This window comes from Cryptotermes secundus, unplaced genomic scaffold (genome assembly GCF_002891405.2).
Source record: "Cryptotermes secundus unplaced genomic scaffold, Csec_1.0 scaffold428, whole genome shotgun sequence".
Lineage (NCBI taxonomy): Eukaryota > Metazoa > Arthropoda > Insecta > Blattodea > Kalotermitidae > Cryptotermes > Cryptotermes secundus.
The window spans coordinates 1,646,713-1,666,417 of NW_019720711.1; the positions used below are offsets into that span (position 1 = coordinate 1,646,713).

Below are 19,705 nucleotides of genomic sequence, written 5' to 3' on the forward strand. Positions count from 1 at the left end.
GTAAGCAACAATACTCATGTTCCCATTTATTATTATTTTCATTAGAATGTTGGAATTCGAGAATGTGAAATACATTCTTGTCAACAAGAATAAGATTGCATTTAATGATATTCAAAAAACTGATATATTCATCTTCACCAGTTCAGTACTGGGCAGAATAATATGGCGGAAATAATAACATATCTTTAAAAATATAATGAATACTGAAATCCCTTGTGGATTTTAATAAAATAGTATACCCACTTAGGCGAGTGTTTTCATAGCGGCCGAAAAAAATCTTCCCTCCCTTCTTCCTCTTATGTTACATCTCCCTATATAATTACAGAAAAATGTTATTAATTCCATTTGCATTTTATAAAACTTTATTTGGTTCCGAACCTCGGACCTTTCTTTACAACTCCTGTGCCTTATTTCAAGACCACCAGAACATCTATGCTACTGCTTTGTGCGATCCTCCTCATATTCTAGACTTGGTTCATAGCTGCAGAAAAATCGTATTTATTTGTTCACTTTTCAATTTCTATTGACAAAAGACACTAATACTACGCCAATGTCTTACCCACGAACCACCAGATCTATACAAATTTACCTTCACCTTCCTCATATACTACGACTTGCTTCCTACATGCACAAATTTCTTAATTTTTTATTTTCACAAGAATAGTCATGTCTTCGAACCACGTATCTTCTAAACCATACGTCAGTGTCTTGACATAAAATTTCATTTCTTTTGTTCCAGCACTCACACTGCGTCTCAGTCACATCCAGACCTCGCTGCAGCGTTCTAAGAACATACTCTTCTTTGCTCTCAGACGCATATACATAGGTGCCAGCAGCAAACACACCTAGATATACACCAGTATTTTTGAGGAGCGGGGAGGTTCATTTATACATACGCTGTACAATGCGTGGCACTCCTTTTCTCTAGGTGCAAACGTTTTGCCTTCGACCGGAACTCTGAATTTTCTCGCGGCAAACATGAGCTAACAGGCTTGATTATACTATGGGAAATTTAATTTGAACTTACACGCACTGTTATATGGTCCCTGGCCGCAGAGAAATCTCCACTGCCTCTTACAGCCGCCCGCCTGTACGTTTTTTTTCCTTGGCACTACAGCCTCAGTGGGCCTAGGCCTACCTCCATGAACTTCTCCGTTCACTTCGGTTTTTCTAGATCTTACACATTCGGTAGGACTCCTTGGGCGGGTGATGAGCTCGTCGCAAGGCCTCTACCTGTACACAAACACAGAAAAACGCACACACACAAACTAAACATCCATACCTTGAGTGGGATTCGAACCCACGATCCCGGTTTCCAAGCGAGGGAAGACAGTACATGCCTTAGACCGCTCGGCTACCGTGACCGGCGCCTGTACGTTTACGGCCATGAAATTCTTTATTGCCTACAGGTACGGAATTCTACACTGATGGCATACGTCAGGACCAAGTTCACTGTGCTGACCCTCTGCAAAGAGCTGCTCAGTGCCCGAAGAAATTACTATTTCATGGCACCCGCGACCTCATTGCATTGTTCTCGCAGAACTCATTGTCCCTTATTCTGAACTACACAACTACACAACTCCTGCGCTAGCTTCCCAGGCCTCGTCACCTGGTATTTGTGGTGGACACAAAGTGGCGCTAGGACAGATTTTCTCCAAGTACTTCGATTTCCCCTGCCAATCTTCGTTCCACCAATTGCTCTAAATTCACCTTCATCTGGGATTGGTACAATAAGCCACAGAAAGGCTCGTAATTTTGAACGAGTGAGTATTTAATTATCATCAGTTCTTCGCCTAGTACAGTCCGTGCCATGCAGCTTGCTCAAAAATCAATCGAAAATTTATAAGCACACAGAAAAAGCAGCAGCTTATAAACCCGGACTTAGCAGCTGAGTGCAGATAAGAAAATTATTTTCCAACTCGTCATCGTTAATCCGAAAGGGAATTAGTGCTTGTCTTCTTACCCTCGAAGTCTTGTTCCCAAAAGCACCCATAAGTACCACCGACAGCACAGGTAATCCTTGCACGGGCTCCCTTTGAAGTTTGAGCTTCCGATAAATTTCTTCTGATAATACCGATACCTGTGACCCCGTATCGATTATAAAGTCGCAACTAAAGTTTCCAAATGCCACTCTAAGGCGCGGACAAGTTGTCAGTTCTCTGGCATTAATTAAGTAAACATTTGCGCCGTCACAATTAATTTCGTTCTCAATATTATATTTAAGCATCCTGTTGCACTCCATACGATACATGATACCAACTCCGTCTTCAGTGCAAACCATATATTGTAGGTCTTTCGTTTTGCTCTCCTTTACACACTACATGTTTCGGCTACAAACGGCCATCATCAGGTGTATTACTCATGTATCTGTCACACTGCACTTAGTTTAACATTTAAAATTTAAAAACACAGGTTTTCTTGATTGTTCTTTTCGTCATTGTTATCAAAATCTACTTCGTTGATATCTGTGTTATTTACACACGTCAATTTTGATTTCTCTGAATTAGCACTTATAAAATTTTCAGTTCTAATTTTAAAATCTTTTCAATTTTCTTCTAAATTTTAAAATTTAAAATTGTCAGGGTTACTCGCCCTATGTCTATAGTGCTGCAGAGGTGACTTCTTGTTTCTAGTACTGTACCGGTGTTATTCTGTGTAGTCTCTCTGTGTGCGTGCCGCTGCTTGTCTTTACTATGTGTTCGTTCTCGCCTGAAGCTGCCAATTGTTTATATGGATTATGTCGCTCGTTCGGGTGTTTTTATTCTGGCATCCAATTACATCGGTCACTGTTGCCGTGCCATTGTGCGCCATATTGGTCGTTATAGTTCCCAACTTATGTTTTCCTCCTGCTTGTCTTGTCGATCTCTCGTTTCCGTGCCGTACGAAGGGGTGGGCACGGCCGCAGCTTGATTCCTCCCACCCACCGACTCGTGATTCCGGTTTTCTCTGCGATCGCTCCCTCAACCTTGCCACTCCTGGTTCCTGTACGCGTTGCGATCATCAGGTCCGCTTTCATAACTCCCCGCGTGCCTTTGGTTCCTATTCCAGCTCCCTCGGTGGTCATCTCATGGGTCCGAACGCTGCCTATTGTAATTATCACGCTGTCCTTGGTATACGGGTCGTCTCGGCTCTAGCGTCTCCGGGTTCTCTTCGAGACTCATCACGTCGGTTAGAAATGCCGCCGCGTCCTGCAGAGTCCGTGGTTTGGTAACAATCCACGCTTTCCTTACACTGATAGGGTAATGTTCTTTAAAGCGATTAGGAATTCTAAATTAGACATCGAGGGTTCTAAGTACTTGGTCTTGACAGCGCATTTCAACAAGTGATCGCCGTAACTCAACCCTCCTCGCGGATCGTACCGGTATTGATATATCTCTAATCTAACCTTGGCATGACATTGTAGGCTACAGAATTTGTCTAGGAAGACATCCCGGAAGTCATCGAATGTCTTCAGTTGATCCCATATGGCGTCAGCTCAGGTGGTGACTGAGATGTCGTTCACAGAGCGTCTCGCTACCGCTAAGTGAAGCGGTGGAGGGTCATTCTTAATCTGTATAAATTCTGTTAAGGCATTTAATTGGGCTTTGGCATTCTGCTCGGGTAGTCCTTCTAAAGTCGGCAAAGCTAGATCAAGGGTATCATTCAGAGTCCCTTTGACAAATCTCAAGTTGTTATTATTGCCTGTCAGTTCCTTACTGGAATCATTATTGAGGGAACAAGTCTGCTGCCTTCCTCCTAGACCTATTTCATTTAATACTTAATTTGCGGGCCGCCGTTTGCGTGGCCGTTGACTTTACTGGTATTTATACAAGAACTCGACGAGGCATGTTCAACCGAGGTGTCAGTTTGACAGCTGTCAGGCATGACGTCACTAGTGTTTGCATCGTTACCGTTACCACCCTCCTGATTTGAGTTCTGTAAGAGTTCTGGCTGGCCCCTTAATTCGTCACACCCGACGTGTCAGTTCGACAGCTGTTACTATAATATTAATCTTCTAAATTGCCGAACTTACTTTAATCTGATGCTGTTCCGTCATGACCCTCAAATCTGTCACTCTGGTCTCGAACGTGGACATCCTCTCACACATATCATGCGGCTGTAGTTCTATCTGTGCTTGAACTGCTGTCACGTCACTGCGCAGAGACTCCATGTTGCTGTTGCTCTCAGATTTATTATGTCGCACCACTTCGGTCAGCGCTTGGATCTGGTCGTGTGTGCGCTCAGATACGGCTTTAACTTCGTTGTTCACGGACTCTATCCGTTGGTTCATTTTACATTCAGAGTCCCTCGCGAATGCGGCCAGCATTTCACGCACGTCTTCTTTAATACTATTTTCCATTTTACTCCCGTTTTTTCATAAGTCATTTTCCATTTTCATTTTTCTGTCCTCCAATTTTTCCATAAAGATTAACAACATGGCCTGTATGTCTATTGTACTATCATTCTCCCCCTTTTCTACACTTTTCTTCTGTTGGCTTCGAGTCTGTAACTCGGGTTCTGTCTCCACTATTTGCCCACTCTTCACGTTTACTCCTTCCTCTATTTCTCCCCCATTCTCTGTCACTGATACCTTCCGTCACTTCGATTTCTTCTTCGTTATCTATGATTGTCTTCTGATTTTTAAGTTTACCACGGGTTTCCATGTTCTACTGTCCGCAACTCGTTCACACTTATTGTTAATATAACTTAGTCCAACTAACCGTGCACGATATATTTGTTCACTTTTTCAGTCCACGAAGTTCCTCTTCTCCCTTGATGCTTCCGTGATGTCCCGCTTACAGACTCCCGGTCTCCTCCGCTGTTACGTGCCCAGGTTGGAAGCGCCAGTTCTCACTGCAGCCGACCTCCGACGTACAGCCGCCACGACTGTTGCTCGAAATGAAACCTTTGTCCCAGGGATACAGGGGCTTCGGATACAGAAAGGGGAACACATTTAGGGGTTATGATTTACACGGTCTCCAGAACACGCACCGTGTTACACTTACTGTCACTCTTTACATAAGTCCTTCAAGCTTGCCACTCCGTCTCTATTAACATTTTTGGCACTGGTCACATCAGTTTCTTCCAGTTTACCGACCGTACGCACTCGCTAACCCCGACCGTCTCCTAATTCTCTCCTCATCGTTTTCTTGCAACTAAAGTCCACCTCTCAACACAATTAAATAATTTTAGCGAGGGACGTACGGTTACAACGCAGCTATTTAATTACTTGAGACCAAACTAATTCAGCGCGAGTTAACAAGAAAATATGAAATAAATCTGTAGCGCCATCTGTGGAGTAAAATCTGAACACTCGAGAGTAAAACCTCATGGAAAGCCACGAAGTGTAGTTAAAAATGTAGCTTCTTAGATTCTAATTATCTCCCCTATTGGGCTGTGCAAACCGCTCCTCTGAAGAATTCATTTTATAGGGTAGGGTAGGAGGTTCCTAGCTTCCAAGCTAAACACATCCCAAAGAGCCCAAACAATCTGTGATCTCGATAGGTGTATTATGATCGATTCCAAATATTTTCGATCTGTCTTGTTCATGTAGGATGCGTAGAGATGGCAGTTCTGCATGTTTCTCCTTCCCCCTATACACGTTTCTTACCCCTGATCATGATGGACCTTTCTTTGACAATGGAGTATCGAATTGTGAGCACTTGTCTTCAAATCATACCTGAGCGTATCTTGCCAAATAATGATGAACTGTTGCAGCCGCACAATAAGGCTCAGTAACGCACCTAATGTAAGCTGGAAAACAAAATGTAATGTGAACAACTTAAAAGATATTCCAAGCATTTAAAATAACAGTAATTCCCATGCTGTAGAATCTATAGCAATGTTTCTTGCAGTGTATGCCTCAATGGAATTCAGGTTAGTTAGTTAGTTAGTTAGTTAGTTATTGGAGAGGGTGGGTTTCCCCATGCACTTAGACCAGTATTGGTCCATTGTGCTTCCCCTCTATGATATTCTACCAGTCTCTATACCCTACCGATAATGGTGCGTACCATCAGTCCCGCCGAGCAAGCGAGTTCGGCCTCCACTTGCTTTGGCAGTGTCTGTAATGCTTCCCCCATCTATCAGAGGCCTTAGAGACTGCTGTTGGGCGGGAAACGTCCTGGAATTTGGCTCAGTGATCTCCTTTGGAGATATGAGGTTCTTTTACGTGCCGTAAAGTTACGACACGGGACACACGGCTTAAAGTCCCTCCCGGAGGACTTGTTCCCTGAATTTTTCCGCCCTTAAAAATTCGATGACTTCCGCTGGGTATTTGAACCCGCGTACCACGAGTCATGAGGTGGGAACGTTACCTCTAGACTATGGAGGGCGCTTGGAATTGAGGTTAGTTATTTTCTGATTAGACAAGTACAGAACTGGAATCAGCATATTCTCTATGTCAATGTACACTTTTCTTCTCAAGTTTCTATATTCACTTTTTTCTTGTGATATTAATATCCACCATAATGCAGTTCTTCCATTGTTATATTCCTTCTTTGTTTGCAGGTTTTTTTTTGTCTATTGAATTATGGACATTGGCGTCAAAAGTTAATATATAGAACAGTGAGAGAAAAGAGAGCCATTTTAGAGTAAAGTATATGCTGTGCTCTTAGTGCTGTGTGCCAGTATATGCCTGTGTACTCTGTACTGCACTGTTAGAGTATAAACACAAGCAACTGATATTTATTCAGCTGGTCTGGAAATTTTCTGTTTGTATGGAATCTACAGGTTCATCAGAATGTTTGCAAAAACATATATTTGGAATCCTACACTGAGTTAATTCAATCTAAAAACAACAGAGACAACAACAACAACAACATACAAACAAAAAAACTCCGTGGTTTTAGTCCACAAGAGAACTATACCGACTGAGCGACCGCCGCTTGTCGGCGAAGTTAGTGCCAACTTTAGCAGATCGAGGGTGCCGCGCGGTCAGCGCAATGGATCCCCACGGCCGTTAATCTCTGTTTTCTAGACCGAAGCCGCTGTTTCCTTGAAATAGCTCCTCCATTATCCTCACGAGGCTGAGTGGACCCCGTTCCAGACCCACTACTTCTCAGAAAATCTGGTAGCGCCGGGAATCAAACCCGGACCTCTGGATCTATAGCCAGGAACTCTGACCACTAGACCCCAGAGACGGTCAACATATACGTTTTTTATTTTTCCAACCTGATTTCCATATTTGAATTATTATTTTTGTTGTTATTGTCATTGTAAAAAAAGTAAAGCTATTCCTGTAGCAACCATAGGGTTGTCAGACGTTGAGGGTCCCATATTATCTAGACAATCGGCTCAAAGATGGCGGTTAGGTTGTCAGCCTTACGCCCCGGCCGCGCTTTACTCCCCAGGAAAATTATTTATTTAATTCCTGGTACTCATTTCTGTTAAAGGCATTATTATTGGTGCTGCTGCTGTTGCGGTCTTCCTTGTTAATTTTATACCAGGTTTCTGACAGGTACTGTAATTCATAACAATCTCAACTGCTGCTGCTGCTACTACTATGTTACGACTACTACTACTACTACTAATACTACTACTGATGCTACTACTAATGCTGCTGCTGCTGCTGCTGCAGTGTCAGAAATAACATATTCCAAAATAAACCAAAAGGTTTCCCAGTCCTATTATACCAATTACAGGAATAAACAGCTGTCTGTAAAGTGATTGGCCAGTAGTGGAGTTTTATTTGCAGTGAAGAAATGGATTTTCGCGTCCTCCACTGGGACCACTCACCTCCAACGGGATCTGGAATACATTGTACTTTATCACCACTTCTGATATCTTCAGTGTGCACTGCTTAGACACAAAGCTAATTTTAACCTTTCTACTGTGCTGGTCATACCACTGGTGTTACTTACTTACTTACTCATGGAGCTGAGCCCTTCTGGAGGAGCCGCCAATTCTGCAGCTACTCAAGAATTTCCCAGCATATTATGGAACCCGAAGGTTCATTACCGTGTTCATAAGAGCCCTCCACTGGTCCCTATCCTGAGCCAGATCTATCCAATCCACACAATCCCATCCTATTTCTCTAAGATCCATTCTAATATTGTCCACCCACCTACGCCTTGGTCTTCCCTGTGGTCTCTTTCCTTCTGGCTTTCCCACCAATATCCTATACGCATTCCTCGTCTCCCCCATTCGTGCTACATGACCTGCCCATCTCATCCTCCTTGACTTGATCATTCTAATTATACTTGGAGAAGAGTACAATTTATGAAGCTCCTCATTATGCAGTTTTCTCCAACCTCCTGTCACTTCATCTCTCTTCGGTCCAAACATTCTCCTCAACACACTGTTCTCAAACACCCTCAGTCTATGTTCCTCCCTTAATGTCAGAGACCAAGTTTCACACCCATACAGAACCACAGGCAAAATTATAGTTTTTGTACATTCTAGTTTTTATGTTTTTGGACAACAGACGAGAAGACAAAAGGTTCTGGACTGAATGACAGGAAGCATTACCCAAGTTAAATCTCCTCTTAATTTCCTCCTGAATCAGGTTTCGATCTGTTATCGTTGTCACCGAATATCTGAATTGTGCCACATTTTCAAAACATCTGTTTCCTATCTTTATGTCATGATTTTGCCCTGCATTTTGGTGACGGGACAGTAACATATACTTAGTTTTCTCTGTATTATGGGCAGTTAATTCTCACCTCCTTTGTTGTTTGGGTGATCACCTGGAATTGTTGGTCTTCCAGCCTGTTTCCAGTAGACCTGAGAGGTGAGGAATGGACCACAGAGACCTCTGGTGCAATGAAACGTGAGATTGCAGTTGGATGTAGCTTCACAGATACATCCCATACACAACTCCATATCAAGATGATTTTGCCGCCCTGAAAGAATAGCTGCATCAGTTGCTTTTTCAAATTCAGTATTGGGTAAAAAATTATTTTTTTTTAATTCGCTTAGTGGGGGGTGGAGTCCAACTGGGTCCACTCGGCACGGCGGCCACTTATTGGCCTATTGTAGCCTGCCCCGGGTGATTATGATGATGAAGAATTTGGTGAAATAAAGATTGGCAGGGGAAACCGAAGTACTCGGAGAAAACCTATCCCAGCGCCACTTTGTCCACCACAAATCTCACTTGACCAGACCCGGGATCGAACCCGGGCTGGAGCTATGGCGCGACCCAGTACTGTGTAACTATAGAAGATGGTAACAGTTTTAATCCTGTTTGAGTTCAGGAGGAGATGGTCAGTGGGCAAGTTGGCTGCAGCTGTAATGCCCCTGACTTGCATTCGGAAGGTGCCTGGTTTGAATCTTGACAAGGATACCAACTATTTTAACTGAGATTTGTGTATGTTTCCTGAGTCCTTCCTTTCCTTTCCTCTCCTTTTCTCTCCTCTTGCTCCCACTTTGGAGCATAGGGCTGATTTCTGAGTTTCATTGATCATTTTTATAAACAGTAGGACTCCTTGGACGGGTGATCAGCTCGTCGTAAGGCCTCTACCTAAACACAGGATAAACGCATACAAACACCAAACATCCATGTCTTGTGTGGGATTCGAACCCAGTATCCCCGCTTCCGAGCGAAGACAGTACATGTCTTAGACAGCTACCGTGACCGGCTTTCTTGAGTCTCTCTGGGAAATTTGTGACCCAACCTTAAACTTGGCCGCAACAACATATTTCCACGTCCTTTGCATCTCAGTATTGACTACCATCCAATCATTCGATGTCACATAATATTGAGTTATTGGCAGCATTGTTAAATAAAGCACAAATAATTGAGATTATAACAGGGTAGACATTCAGTTTCAGCTATGGAGGCAAGAAATGTGTACATGATTCTTGTAGGAAAAGCGAGCTCTTTAAAAAAAAGATATTTGAAGGAGAAAGGAAATGCGAATACAATATCAGAAGAGACCGTGTGCATGAGACATGCAAATGGCGCAGGCTCTTGACCAGTGGAGACCTATAACGTTACCAGAGATAGTTCTGTTGATATGAGAACCTTACATCTATACACGAAGTCAGCAATTATTAATGCTCAATTGTTTTACTTGTGCGTAAGTGACACGGTTCAGTTTTCAGCCGAGGCATTGGGTGTAGAGATGGCTAGTTCATATTATGATGGGTATCTATTATGTCAAGTTACTCGTGGTTTTTCACAGTTACTCCAGACAATTCTTCTGTCAGGGCTACAACAGCTTTGACTTCCACCTCCTCTAATTCACAGTGCGTAATCAGCCTTCGATGCTTCATAACTTCGAAACAATTTCGCATTTTAATGGTGTAGGTATTCATGAAGTACAAGCTACATTTCTGGCATGATTCCAGTCGGTGGGTGTGAAGCATAATTCTTCAACACTTCCGTGACGCAAATAGTAGATACGTGCATGAGGATTTCCTTTTCGAGAACAATGATATGTTCAAACTTCAAACTTGCCATTTACTGATATTTTTATGATCTACTTCCAGTCAGCGATATATTGATTGATTAAACTTAACCGCTTATAGCTCTGTGTGTCACGTATCCACTCTTTAAATGCTATAAAGAAAACATATCATGTTCAGAAACATTCTGTTTTGTCTTGTTATGTTTTATATAGCCTACTTGTTATTTAACGCTGTCGGGAATGACTAGGAAGGAGAATCAAGCACTTTTTTTTTTTGCTTCTTGGGGTTGTTCTAGATATATAATTTGGATACATTTATTTAGCTATTTTTATTCCTGTTGTTCCCACTTTGGGTCATACGGAATATATGAAACGCTTCGTTTCACTTCAGTTTCTTAGTCTTAGTCAGTCGGTAGAACTCCTTGGACGAGCGAACAGCCCGTCGCAAGGCCGCTACCTACACATAACACAGAATAAACGCAGACAGACATCCATGCCTCGAATGGGATTCGAACTCACGATCCAGTGTTCGAGCAAGCAAAGACAGTTCATGCCTTAGGTCACACGGCCACTGTGATCGTTCAATGCGGTTCCATAGTATGTGTTAGTACAAATATACGTCTATTGTTGAAATGCGAATGATGTTAGCTGTCACTGTAAACAAAATCAGAAATTGTTTTTGTTGATATTATTAAAACATACCACATCGGGAAAAGTGTATCAAATGAAAGTTACAAGATTGATTGTGATGACGCCTACGTTTCATACACAAATGTTTCCTACGATTTTTTGGGAAGTTTTTGAATCTCTATCTGTGATTCAAGTAAGCTGAGGTCGAGTCCACTTCGTACTGCGGCCACTATTGGCCTACTGCAGTAGTATTCAACCTTTTTTGTTTTACCTTTTTACTCGATTACAAGCATTAACCGACTAAACTTATACGATCTTTGGTAAAGGTAAAGCTGTCCCTGTGCTTAACTAATTAAGCACTACGCCATGAAAGCGTATGGGGGAGTGGATATATTCATCGGTGTGATTATAAATGATGAATCATTAAAGCTAAGCTCATGGAGTTTGATATGACTCGATATATATATATATATATACACACACACACACATATGCATGCACAGGGACAAGAGTTTAAAAATATTGTCGCCTGGAAAATTTTGACTGGCGACCAAATTTCGACTTGACTATCAGGATTTGGCTTTCGGAGTTCTGTCAGTTTCATTCGGCCATTTATAGCGCATACGAAATGATGAAATCCATCCGAAGAATTTAAGATCAACACACATAGTAATTCATAACAATTGTCTGCTCCTTCTGAGGGGGTGAGGGTGAAACAGATACAACCACGGGAAATTCGCTCCATAGCTCAGACCACTCAGAGGTTGCCCGCCGGCTTCCTACCGTAGAGGCCCGAGTTCGATCCCAGGTCAGAAAATTTGGTAAGTGTGGTCGCAGATATTCTTCAAGTACTTTTATTTTCTTTGACAATTCACATTCCTCCAGTTGCTCCATATTGATTCATCGCCTTATCGACGCTATATACTCTTGACACTGGGAACGTCGTTAAATAACCAACCCATAACTCATTCATATATTACTCCAGGAAGAAATGGACCTTCCGATCCAAGCAGAAGCAACAGCTATGGCAAGGCGCCAGAAAATATTCGTCTGGCTTCAAGATTCCATTGTTTGCATCCAATATGCAAAACCGTTTGAGGTTAGGTTTGAAATTTTTTGTCTTGTTTATTTTGCAGAAGTCTGATTGTCGTTTATGCGTAACAGCAACTGTCCAAATCAGGATATGCGTTACGTCTTGATGACGCTAGCTGCTGACATCCTGTTGGAGCTATGAGAACGAAAGTGGTGCAGAAAACTAGGTTGGTGTGTGACTCATCTAACCGGATTGGTCATTCCTTGAATGGTAGGTACTGTTGCTTCATTGTCATATGTGTGTGATATCGATTTCAGTCACCTAGCGAACGCTGGGATCACGGCTTCAATTTCAGCCAAGTTTCTGTGCGATTTTCATCATCACCAGCCATCATAATCATTAACATAATTCCTCAATTTTCTGTTCTCCGTACATTGTCATTGGCGTGCCAATGAAACACGCCTTAACGATCGTGGAAACTGATTTTTAGATCTGACCAAGATGTATAGGAAAATCTTTAATAGTCACATCTGTCTGTAGACACAGAAAATTTAGGATGTGCTGTAGTCAGAAGTAGAATCGACGAATTAGTGATAGCGTAAGGGCGGTCGCACACCAACTGCGTCAAGACAAGCATCAAGACATGAAACAAAATACGCAGTCTTGCTTCATTCATAATTCGTCAGCATCATGACTCAGACTGGTGTGCGGAGGTTTTCATACTCTCATTCGTTTCAACTGTTCTCCTTTTTTGCGTCATGTCGCAGACATCGTGTCTTGACTGTTACATGTCTTGACGCATGCCGGTGTGCGGCCTACCTTAGAGCTACTTGTAGTTACGATTTGTAAGATTTCAGGAGGCCTAAATTCGATTCCAAACAAACTCCGCGGCCTGTAGTCCTCAAGAGAACTATACTGACCGAGCGACCGCCGCTTGTCGGCGAAGTTAGTGCCAACTTTTGCGGATAGAGGGTGTTACGTGGTCAGTGCAACGGATCCCTACAGCCGTTCCCAAGTCTAGTCACTAACACGCGACAATATTTGTTTATTAATTGCTACATTTTCAACGTGGATGCCATCTTCAGAAAGTTGGCATATTCATTATTGCTTGCTGCAAATCTGTAGGTTGGCCAGTATTGGCATGTTGATTCCTGTTGAAACGTGCTGCTTTGGCGTGTTTTTTTAATCGCTAGTGGGGTGGGACTAAGTCCCTTGTACTGCGTTCACTACTGGCCTATTGTACCAGCCCCAGATGATAGGTGAGGGTGATTGTGGAGCAATTGGTGGAATAAAGATTGGCAGGGGAAACCGAAGTACTCGGAGAAAACCTGCCCCAGCGCCACGTTGTCCACCACAAATCCCACTTGACCAGACTCGGGATCGAACCCAGGCCGCCAGCGACTAACCGTTTGAGCTCTGGCGCGGCCCTTGGTTTGTTAAAATGTGTAGATGAAATGGGGTAAGCGTAATAGGTATTCGATAAGACTAGGATAAGCGAACCTGTAGGGGCAAGTATTGGGAGAAAATTATATAAAATAGTAAAGGATTCAAATTTTAGTGGTTAAAATTCTAAGCCCTCATCTTGTTAGTGTTGCTGTACACTATACGCCCGAAATATTTAGCAATAAGTGAATATATACAACAGATCATTATATACTGTAATTGTGTAGCCCAAGCTTCTCTAATCATTTACAGGGAGAAAACATTTGATTTTGTAAGTAAAAACTTAACTACATATTCCGGAAATAAGAATTTCAGAAATCATTTCCTTTAAAATTATCGCCAAATTTGGCTTTCAGTAACTGAGTGCATTTAATAGTATGAAAATCTGTTTGCTGAAAAGGTCTGTTATCCCGCCCAAACCCCAAACTATGGGCCACCCCTTATCAGCTGTTCATGACTGCCTGCTCAACATATAGGCAGTTACTCTCTCTTTATGGAGGCTGTCTCCATCCACAAGAAAAGCGAACTAAATCGTGGCGTTGAATCTCCAGCTGTTGATACAGCATCTTAAAATAACTGATAGACGCTTCCAGCTGCATAGCTAGTCATATGGAGAACACGAAGTGTCTGAGAAGTCTTCACGATGTCATGTCAATGACGAATGTTGGTAGCCCTTGCTACTGCTATGAGTATTGTTGCGACACGGCACGAGTATGGTCCAGTTTATAATACTCAATTCACTCGGCTAAATAGGAAGTTGTTTTGTTGCACGCCTCGGGGACCACCAAAACGGAACTTTCACTCTGAAGTGCCCTGACTTCTCTACAGCCGAGGGGGCGTAACGGGCTCAGAAAAACTTGTTTAATAACCTTCAAAGGTTACATTCCTTTGGGGGAGAACGCTCGAATTCTTTGTTAACGACGGGGGGCCCCTACAATCCGGTTCATTACCTGTTTCTGTCTTTCTTTTTATGTTTCAGTCTTATGACGGATTTTGATGAAACTTAATATACTGCGTTCCTGTGATGCAAGTTTTCTTCCTATGTGTACTTAGTTTTATTTAATGGCCTGAATTAAACTGTAAGTATTTCTTTTTATGTGGGAACAGAATTTAATTAATTTGAATGCCTACTTTAGGTTGTATATACATTTGTGGGTGTACATCGCTAAATATAGCATCTCGGAGGTAAAAGGCCTTCAACGGGAGTTGTAACATTCTGTAACGTTCGTGTTATATCTTACGTTATATCAGGGTTGGTTTGCTGATTTCGAAACAATCACTGTTATAATAATAATAATAATAATAATAATAAGCTAAAGTTGTCCTTGCGCTTAACTACTTAAGCACTACGGCATGAGGGCGTATGGGGGAGTGGATGTATAGATCAACATTTTCTTGGCCTCGGCACTAGTTGGAGTTGAGTGGTCAGCTTCACGCCCCGGCCGCTTTACTACCGGGGAAAGATCCCCCGGCACCCATTGGATAGGAGAAGGGTGGGCCCCAGAAACAGTCTGGATAACATGGAGAAGAAAAAATCTTTGACCCTATCGGGACTCGAGCTCCGACCCCTCAGTCGTCCAGCCCGTACCCAGTCTCTATACCTACTACGCTATCCCGGCTCCTAATAATAATAATATCTATAAATATTAAGTGCTCTACAAGTTCTTTGACCGCCCTATCAACTGCCATAACGCGTTATATTTCCCTATGTAACTAGCGTTACGAATGCCGGTCACAGTGGCCGCACGGTAAAGGCATGAACTGTCTTCGCTCGCTCGGAAACCGGGATTGTGGGTTCGAACCCCACTTGAACCACGGATGTCTGTGTGCAGGTAGCGGCCTTGAGACTGGCTGATCCCTCGCCCAAGGAGTCATACCGACTGTGTAAAAAGATCAAGAAACTGAAAAAGCGGCCAAGCTCCACGAGGGCTGTAGAGCCATAGATAGAAAGATAACATTACGTATAGGGCGTTTCTCGCTACTTATTTGATGGGATACATTCTCTCATATGGTCTATGTTTCGACAAGACAACACAAAAGACGGACATTCAAGTCTCAAGCGGGATTCCAACCGCTAATATCAAAGTTCGAGTGGTCTAACAACATTCATGTCTTAGATTGTAAATCATCGTGATCGACCGATCTTTGAATTTACGAGCGATTCTAAATCGAATGTCCCGCGAACGGAAGGAAGCCGTGTAATACATGGAATTTCTGCTGCATGATTGTAGGTACAGGATAGAGCCAGCGCAATTCCGACTGCAGCCCCAGGAAACGAGAAATTCCGCCCTCCGTTTCAGTTAGAAAGAGATGATTTATTTTCAGAATCTCGTCGCAGTTTCCAGACGCCGTGACGAAAACCGTAATTGGTATCTTAAATAGTTACAAGAGTTAGGAGCTGAGTCTTTTTGGAGAATCCGCTAGTTGCTCAGTTACTCAANCTATCTTAAATAGTTACAAGAGTTAAATGAACATTGTAGCATAATACATTCTTATTCCTACCAATTAGTGGTAATGATATGAAAGAAGTAACTTACTCCGTGGAGCTGAGTCTTTTTGGAGAATCCGCTAGTTGCTCAGTTACTCAAGAATTTCCCAAAATTTTATTGAAGCCGGAGCTTCATTACCTTTTTCACAAGAGCTCTACACTGGTCCCTATCCTGAACCAGATCGACCCAGTCCCTACCACCCCATCCAATTGCTCTAAGATCCTTTTTAATTTCATCCTCCCATATACGTCTAGGTCTTCCCAGTTGTCTCTCTCCTTCTGTCTTTCCCACCAAAATTCTGTATGCATTCATCTTCTAGGACATCCGTGCCACATGCCTGCTCCGATATGAAAAGAACATTAAAGGAAATTAATACTGATTTCAGGAACCCCAAAAAGAAAAAAAGAAACGGATTTGTAAGATATACTGTCCCTTTATTCCCGCCGACCCAGGAAGCCGCCTAATTTGCGCTTTCCCCGGGGTGAAGCGACCGGGACGTGACACGGCTGCTCACTCCATCTAGTGTCGAGGTTAAGAATGCATGGAGCTATACCTTCAATACTCTCCACGTCTTCGTGGCGTAGTACTTAATTACGTATCGGACCACTTTACTGTTTGACAGTTACGGTCTTGTTTTTGTGGGGCGCCCTCTCTGAGGAGAGGACGGGTCTGTCTATTGTACATGCTGCTGCCCTATGGCAACGCAGTCTTTCTCTGGTCCGAGTCCCTTGGGACCATATTTTACTGTCTCAGAGTTGAGACTTCCTTTTTCGTCGCATCCTACGATTCCTAGGGTCACGGTGGAGGTATTCGACCCCGCCTCCACACGGGTAAAGAAACAAGAATTTCTGGGAAGAACTAATAGCCTACGTCCCTTTGATAGGACACGGATCGCATAGAAAACGACGCGTCCAACAATTTTTCTGTTCTTGCATGTGTATTCGTTGCCACAGTAACGTTTTTACTGAGCCGTTACCTAGCAATGATAGGGGAAAACATGTATGAATACAGATAGACTGACACCGCCTCGATGATCTCATAAGTCTAGTTTAATTTTTCAAAATAAGAAAAAAATGTCAGTATCAACGTGTGTCCGGAAACATTTAATCTGAGCGTTAGAGCTGAAAGAGTAAATTTATAATAAATATCAAAATTTCCTCCATGAGAATCAGCGCACGCCTCGACACGTCTCATCATGGACCACCGGATCCGTTCGAAGATCCCGAGGCAGTTGCGGATAGTCTGACAGGCATCCACAATGAGCTGGTGAAGTGTTTATTCGCTGTCAACAGGAGCTGCACACACGGGTTTTAGGTGTCCCCACAGGTAAAAATCTAGATGAGTCAAGTCAGGCGAACGTGGGGGCTATACAGTGGGTCCTTCTATACCTATCCATCGGGCATGATAGCGAGAACATCTCGCACAGCACGGAGCACCCTCATGCGTGCTCTGGCTGTCAGTTGGTACACCTTCCAGTAGCTTTGCTAGATCATGTAGGAGAAAACGTCTGCAGTGCTTGCCTGTAAACCGATGTTGCAAAATATGCAAGCCTACTAAACAGTCACAAACAATTCCTGCCTATGCATTAATGCTAATGTTGGTTGTGAATGTTGATGATGCAGTCTGTACCGAAACGTGCCTCAACTGTAAAGAGCTCTGATGAAAGAAAGAAATGTTCAGCACTTCATTGAACAAAACAGCGATAAAAGTTCTCTCGCGCTGGAAAAAGCAGACATGAGACCTTGCACTAATGAATGGTAAGGGCAAAGCAACTGCTCATGCTGTACCTTCCAAATGGGCGTGTGCGAAACATTCAACTCTTCCCACATTTGTCTTACTCTGACACCAGCGTCCATATCAACATAGAGGACGCTATGAGCACTTAATATAAGTATATTCTTTCGGCTATAATTCACAAATTAAATGTTTCCGGAAACATTTTAATATAGACATTTTTTCTTGTTTTAGAACGTGGAGCTCGCGCCCAAAATTTGTACGCACCTTTCAGTTATTATATATATATTTAATAAAATATCATGTCTCTAATCTGTATGGTGAGGCAACGCGACCTTGCTGAGCGAGAAATGAGGCCATAAAACAGTGTTGCCACGTGGTCGCCCCCTTAAAAATGAGCCAACGAAATTTTACTGAACTGTATCGCCATTGCATACGATCAAAGGGCCATATTAATTCCAAACACTGTTTTAAGTTATCTATCAGGTATTGTTTGAAATCAACTGAAAAACTGAAATAAATATATAGGCCTACATAACAATTATTGTAAAGTATTTTCTATAATATACCAAATTTCCTTTAAAGAGGACAGCGTTAACACGTACAGGATAGTCTCGAGGCTTTGGCAAAACTGACAGGTTGCACACTTTTCGCCTGAGCCAGTTTGTCAGCCCTGCTTTATCTTACACCCTCAGCCTATGTCCTGTCGCAGAGTGAGAGATATTCCTGAAGGTAAACAAGGCAAAGCTATTTCTATAACAGGCTGTGGAGGCCCATAGGACTGTGAGACGTACAGGCTCCCACATTTTCTCTAGACAATTGGCTCACAGATGGCGGTAAGGTTGTCAGCTTTACGCGCCGATCGCCCTTTACCTCCGAGGAAGATTCCTGGCACTCATTTCTATTAGAGGCTGAGTCGATCCCAGGGCCATAGTGCTGCTGGAAGGATTAGATCATTTGAAAAAGATCCACCTCATCGGGACTCGAACCCACGACCTTCCGGCTTGTAGCATAGTGCCTCAACCAACTACTCTACCGTGCCCCCCCCCCCGAGAGAAATTCATACCCACACAAAACAACAGACATAATTATAATTACAGTACTTTGATTATTTCAGTTTCCAAAAAGAAGACTCGATGGTTTCTCGAATTTCATAATAAATATCAGCTGGCATGGCGTTAAGCAAGTAACCCGCTAGGCTCATATTCAAGCGGTGCTCGGTTCAAATCTCCGACGGGACACCTACTACGCTGACTGAGACTTTTCGTGATTTTCCCCAGTCTGTCCGGGCAGTTGTCGGAATGATATATCGATTGGACAGGAACTGCTTCCTTGGAAACTGTTCCAGTTCATTACCCATCACCCGTCCTACCATTTATTGCTATCCTCGTACGGGTTCGGTCACTGACAGCGTTGTGAAATAAACCACAAGAAAGAAACATGACGGATCTCTCTCTGCTTGAGGTCTAGAGAACCGCCTACTTCGTTACCTGGAGCTAGGATACTCCACGTGGTGGTGACAGCCAACAGGAGAAACAGTAGCACGTGATAAGTAGCGGCCTGGTCCATGTCTCCGAGACTGAGTCATGAACACCGCTCGCGCACTATATATACAGGAATCTGCCCACGCGGTAGCCACTCTTCCTATGAAGCTGGAGTCAACAAACACCCGGGTCGTAATCACATGATTACACGTAAAGAAGCATTGCCTTTTATAAACATCCCCAGCTACCTCTCTGGATTGAGATGTGCACAGGACCACGAAAGCTGTGTTGAAATAACACACCGACAGACCTGATTACAATTTTGCATTGTGGCTAAATAAAACATTATGAGATAATAGGTTACAGTATGCGCAGAGAAACGGGAGAGTGCTAAGATAAATGTAAGTGAAAAACTGGATTGAATTGACTCAGGAGAGGGCAAAATGGCGGACTTTTGTTCAGATGTTTATATGTCAACAGATTTCGTAAAAACAGGGGGTTTCCAGCCGACGTGTTGATTTTTTATTTATTTCTTTTTTCTGCCTCATTTATGCTAATTCCGGTTGC

At 42.9% G+C, this 19,705-nt stretch overlaps 1 protein-coding gene across 2 annotated transcripts in view; it reads right to left on the reverse strand.

The window, feature by feature from the left end:
* LOC111871853 overlaps positions 1-19,226 on the reverse strand; it is a 26,686-nt gene extending 7,460 nt beyond the window's left edge. Inside the window, exons 1-3 of one of the 2 annotated variants that reach the window (XM_023865228.2) lie at positions 19,145-19,226; positions 8,640-8,819; positions 5,660-5,733 (exon numbers count right to left, since the gene is read on the reverse strand). In XM_023865228.2, coding sequence (XP_023720996.1) covers positions 5,660-5,733; positions 8,640-8,819; positions 19,145-19,223 — 333 coding nt within the window. In that variant the 5' untranslated portion in view covers positions 19,224-19,226. The other variant, XM_023865237.2, reaches the window with a different exon arrangement.
* Positions 19,227-19,705: the final 479 nt, after the last annotated feature.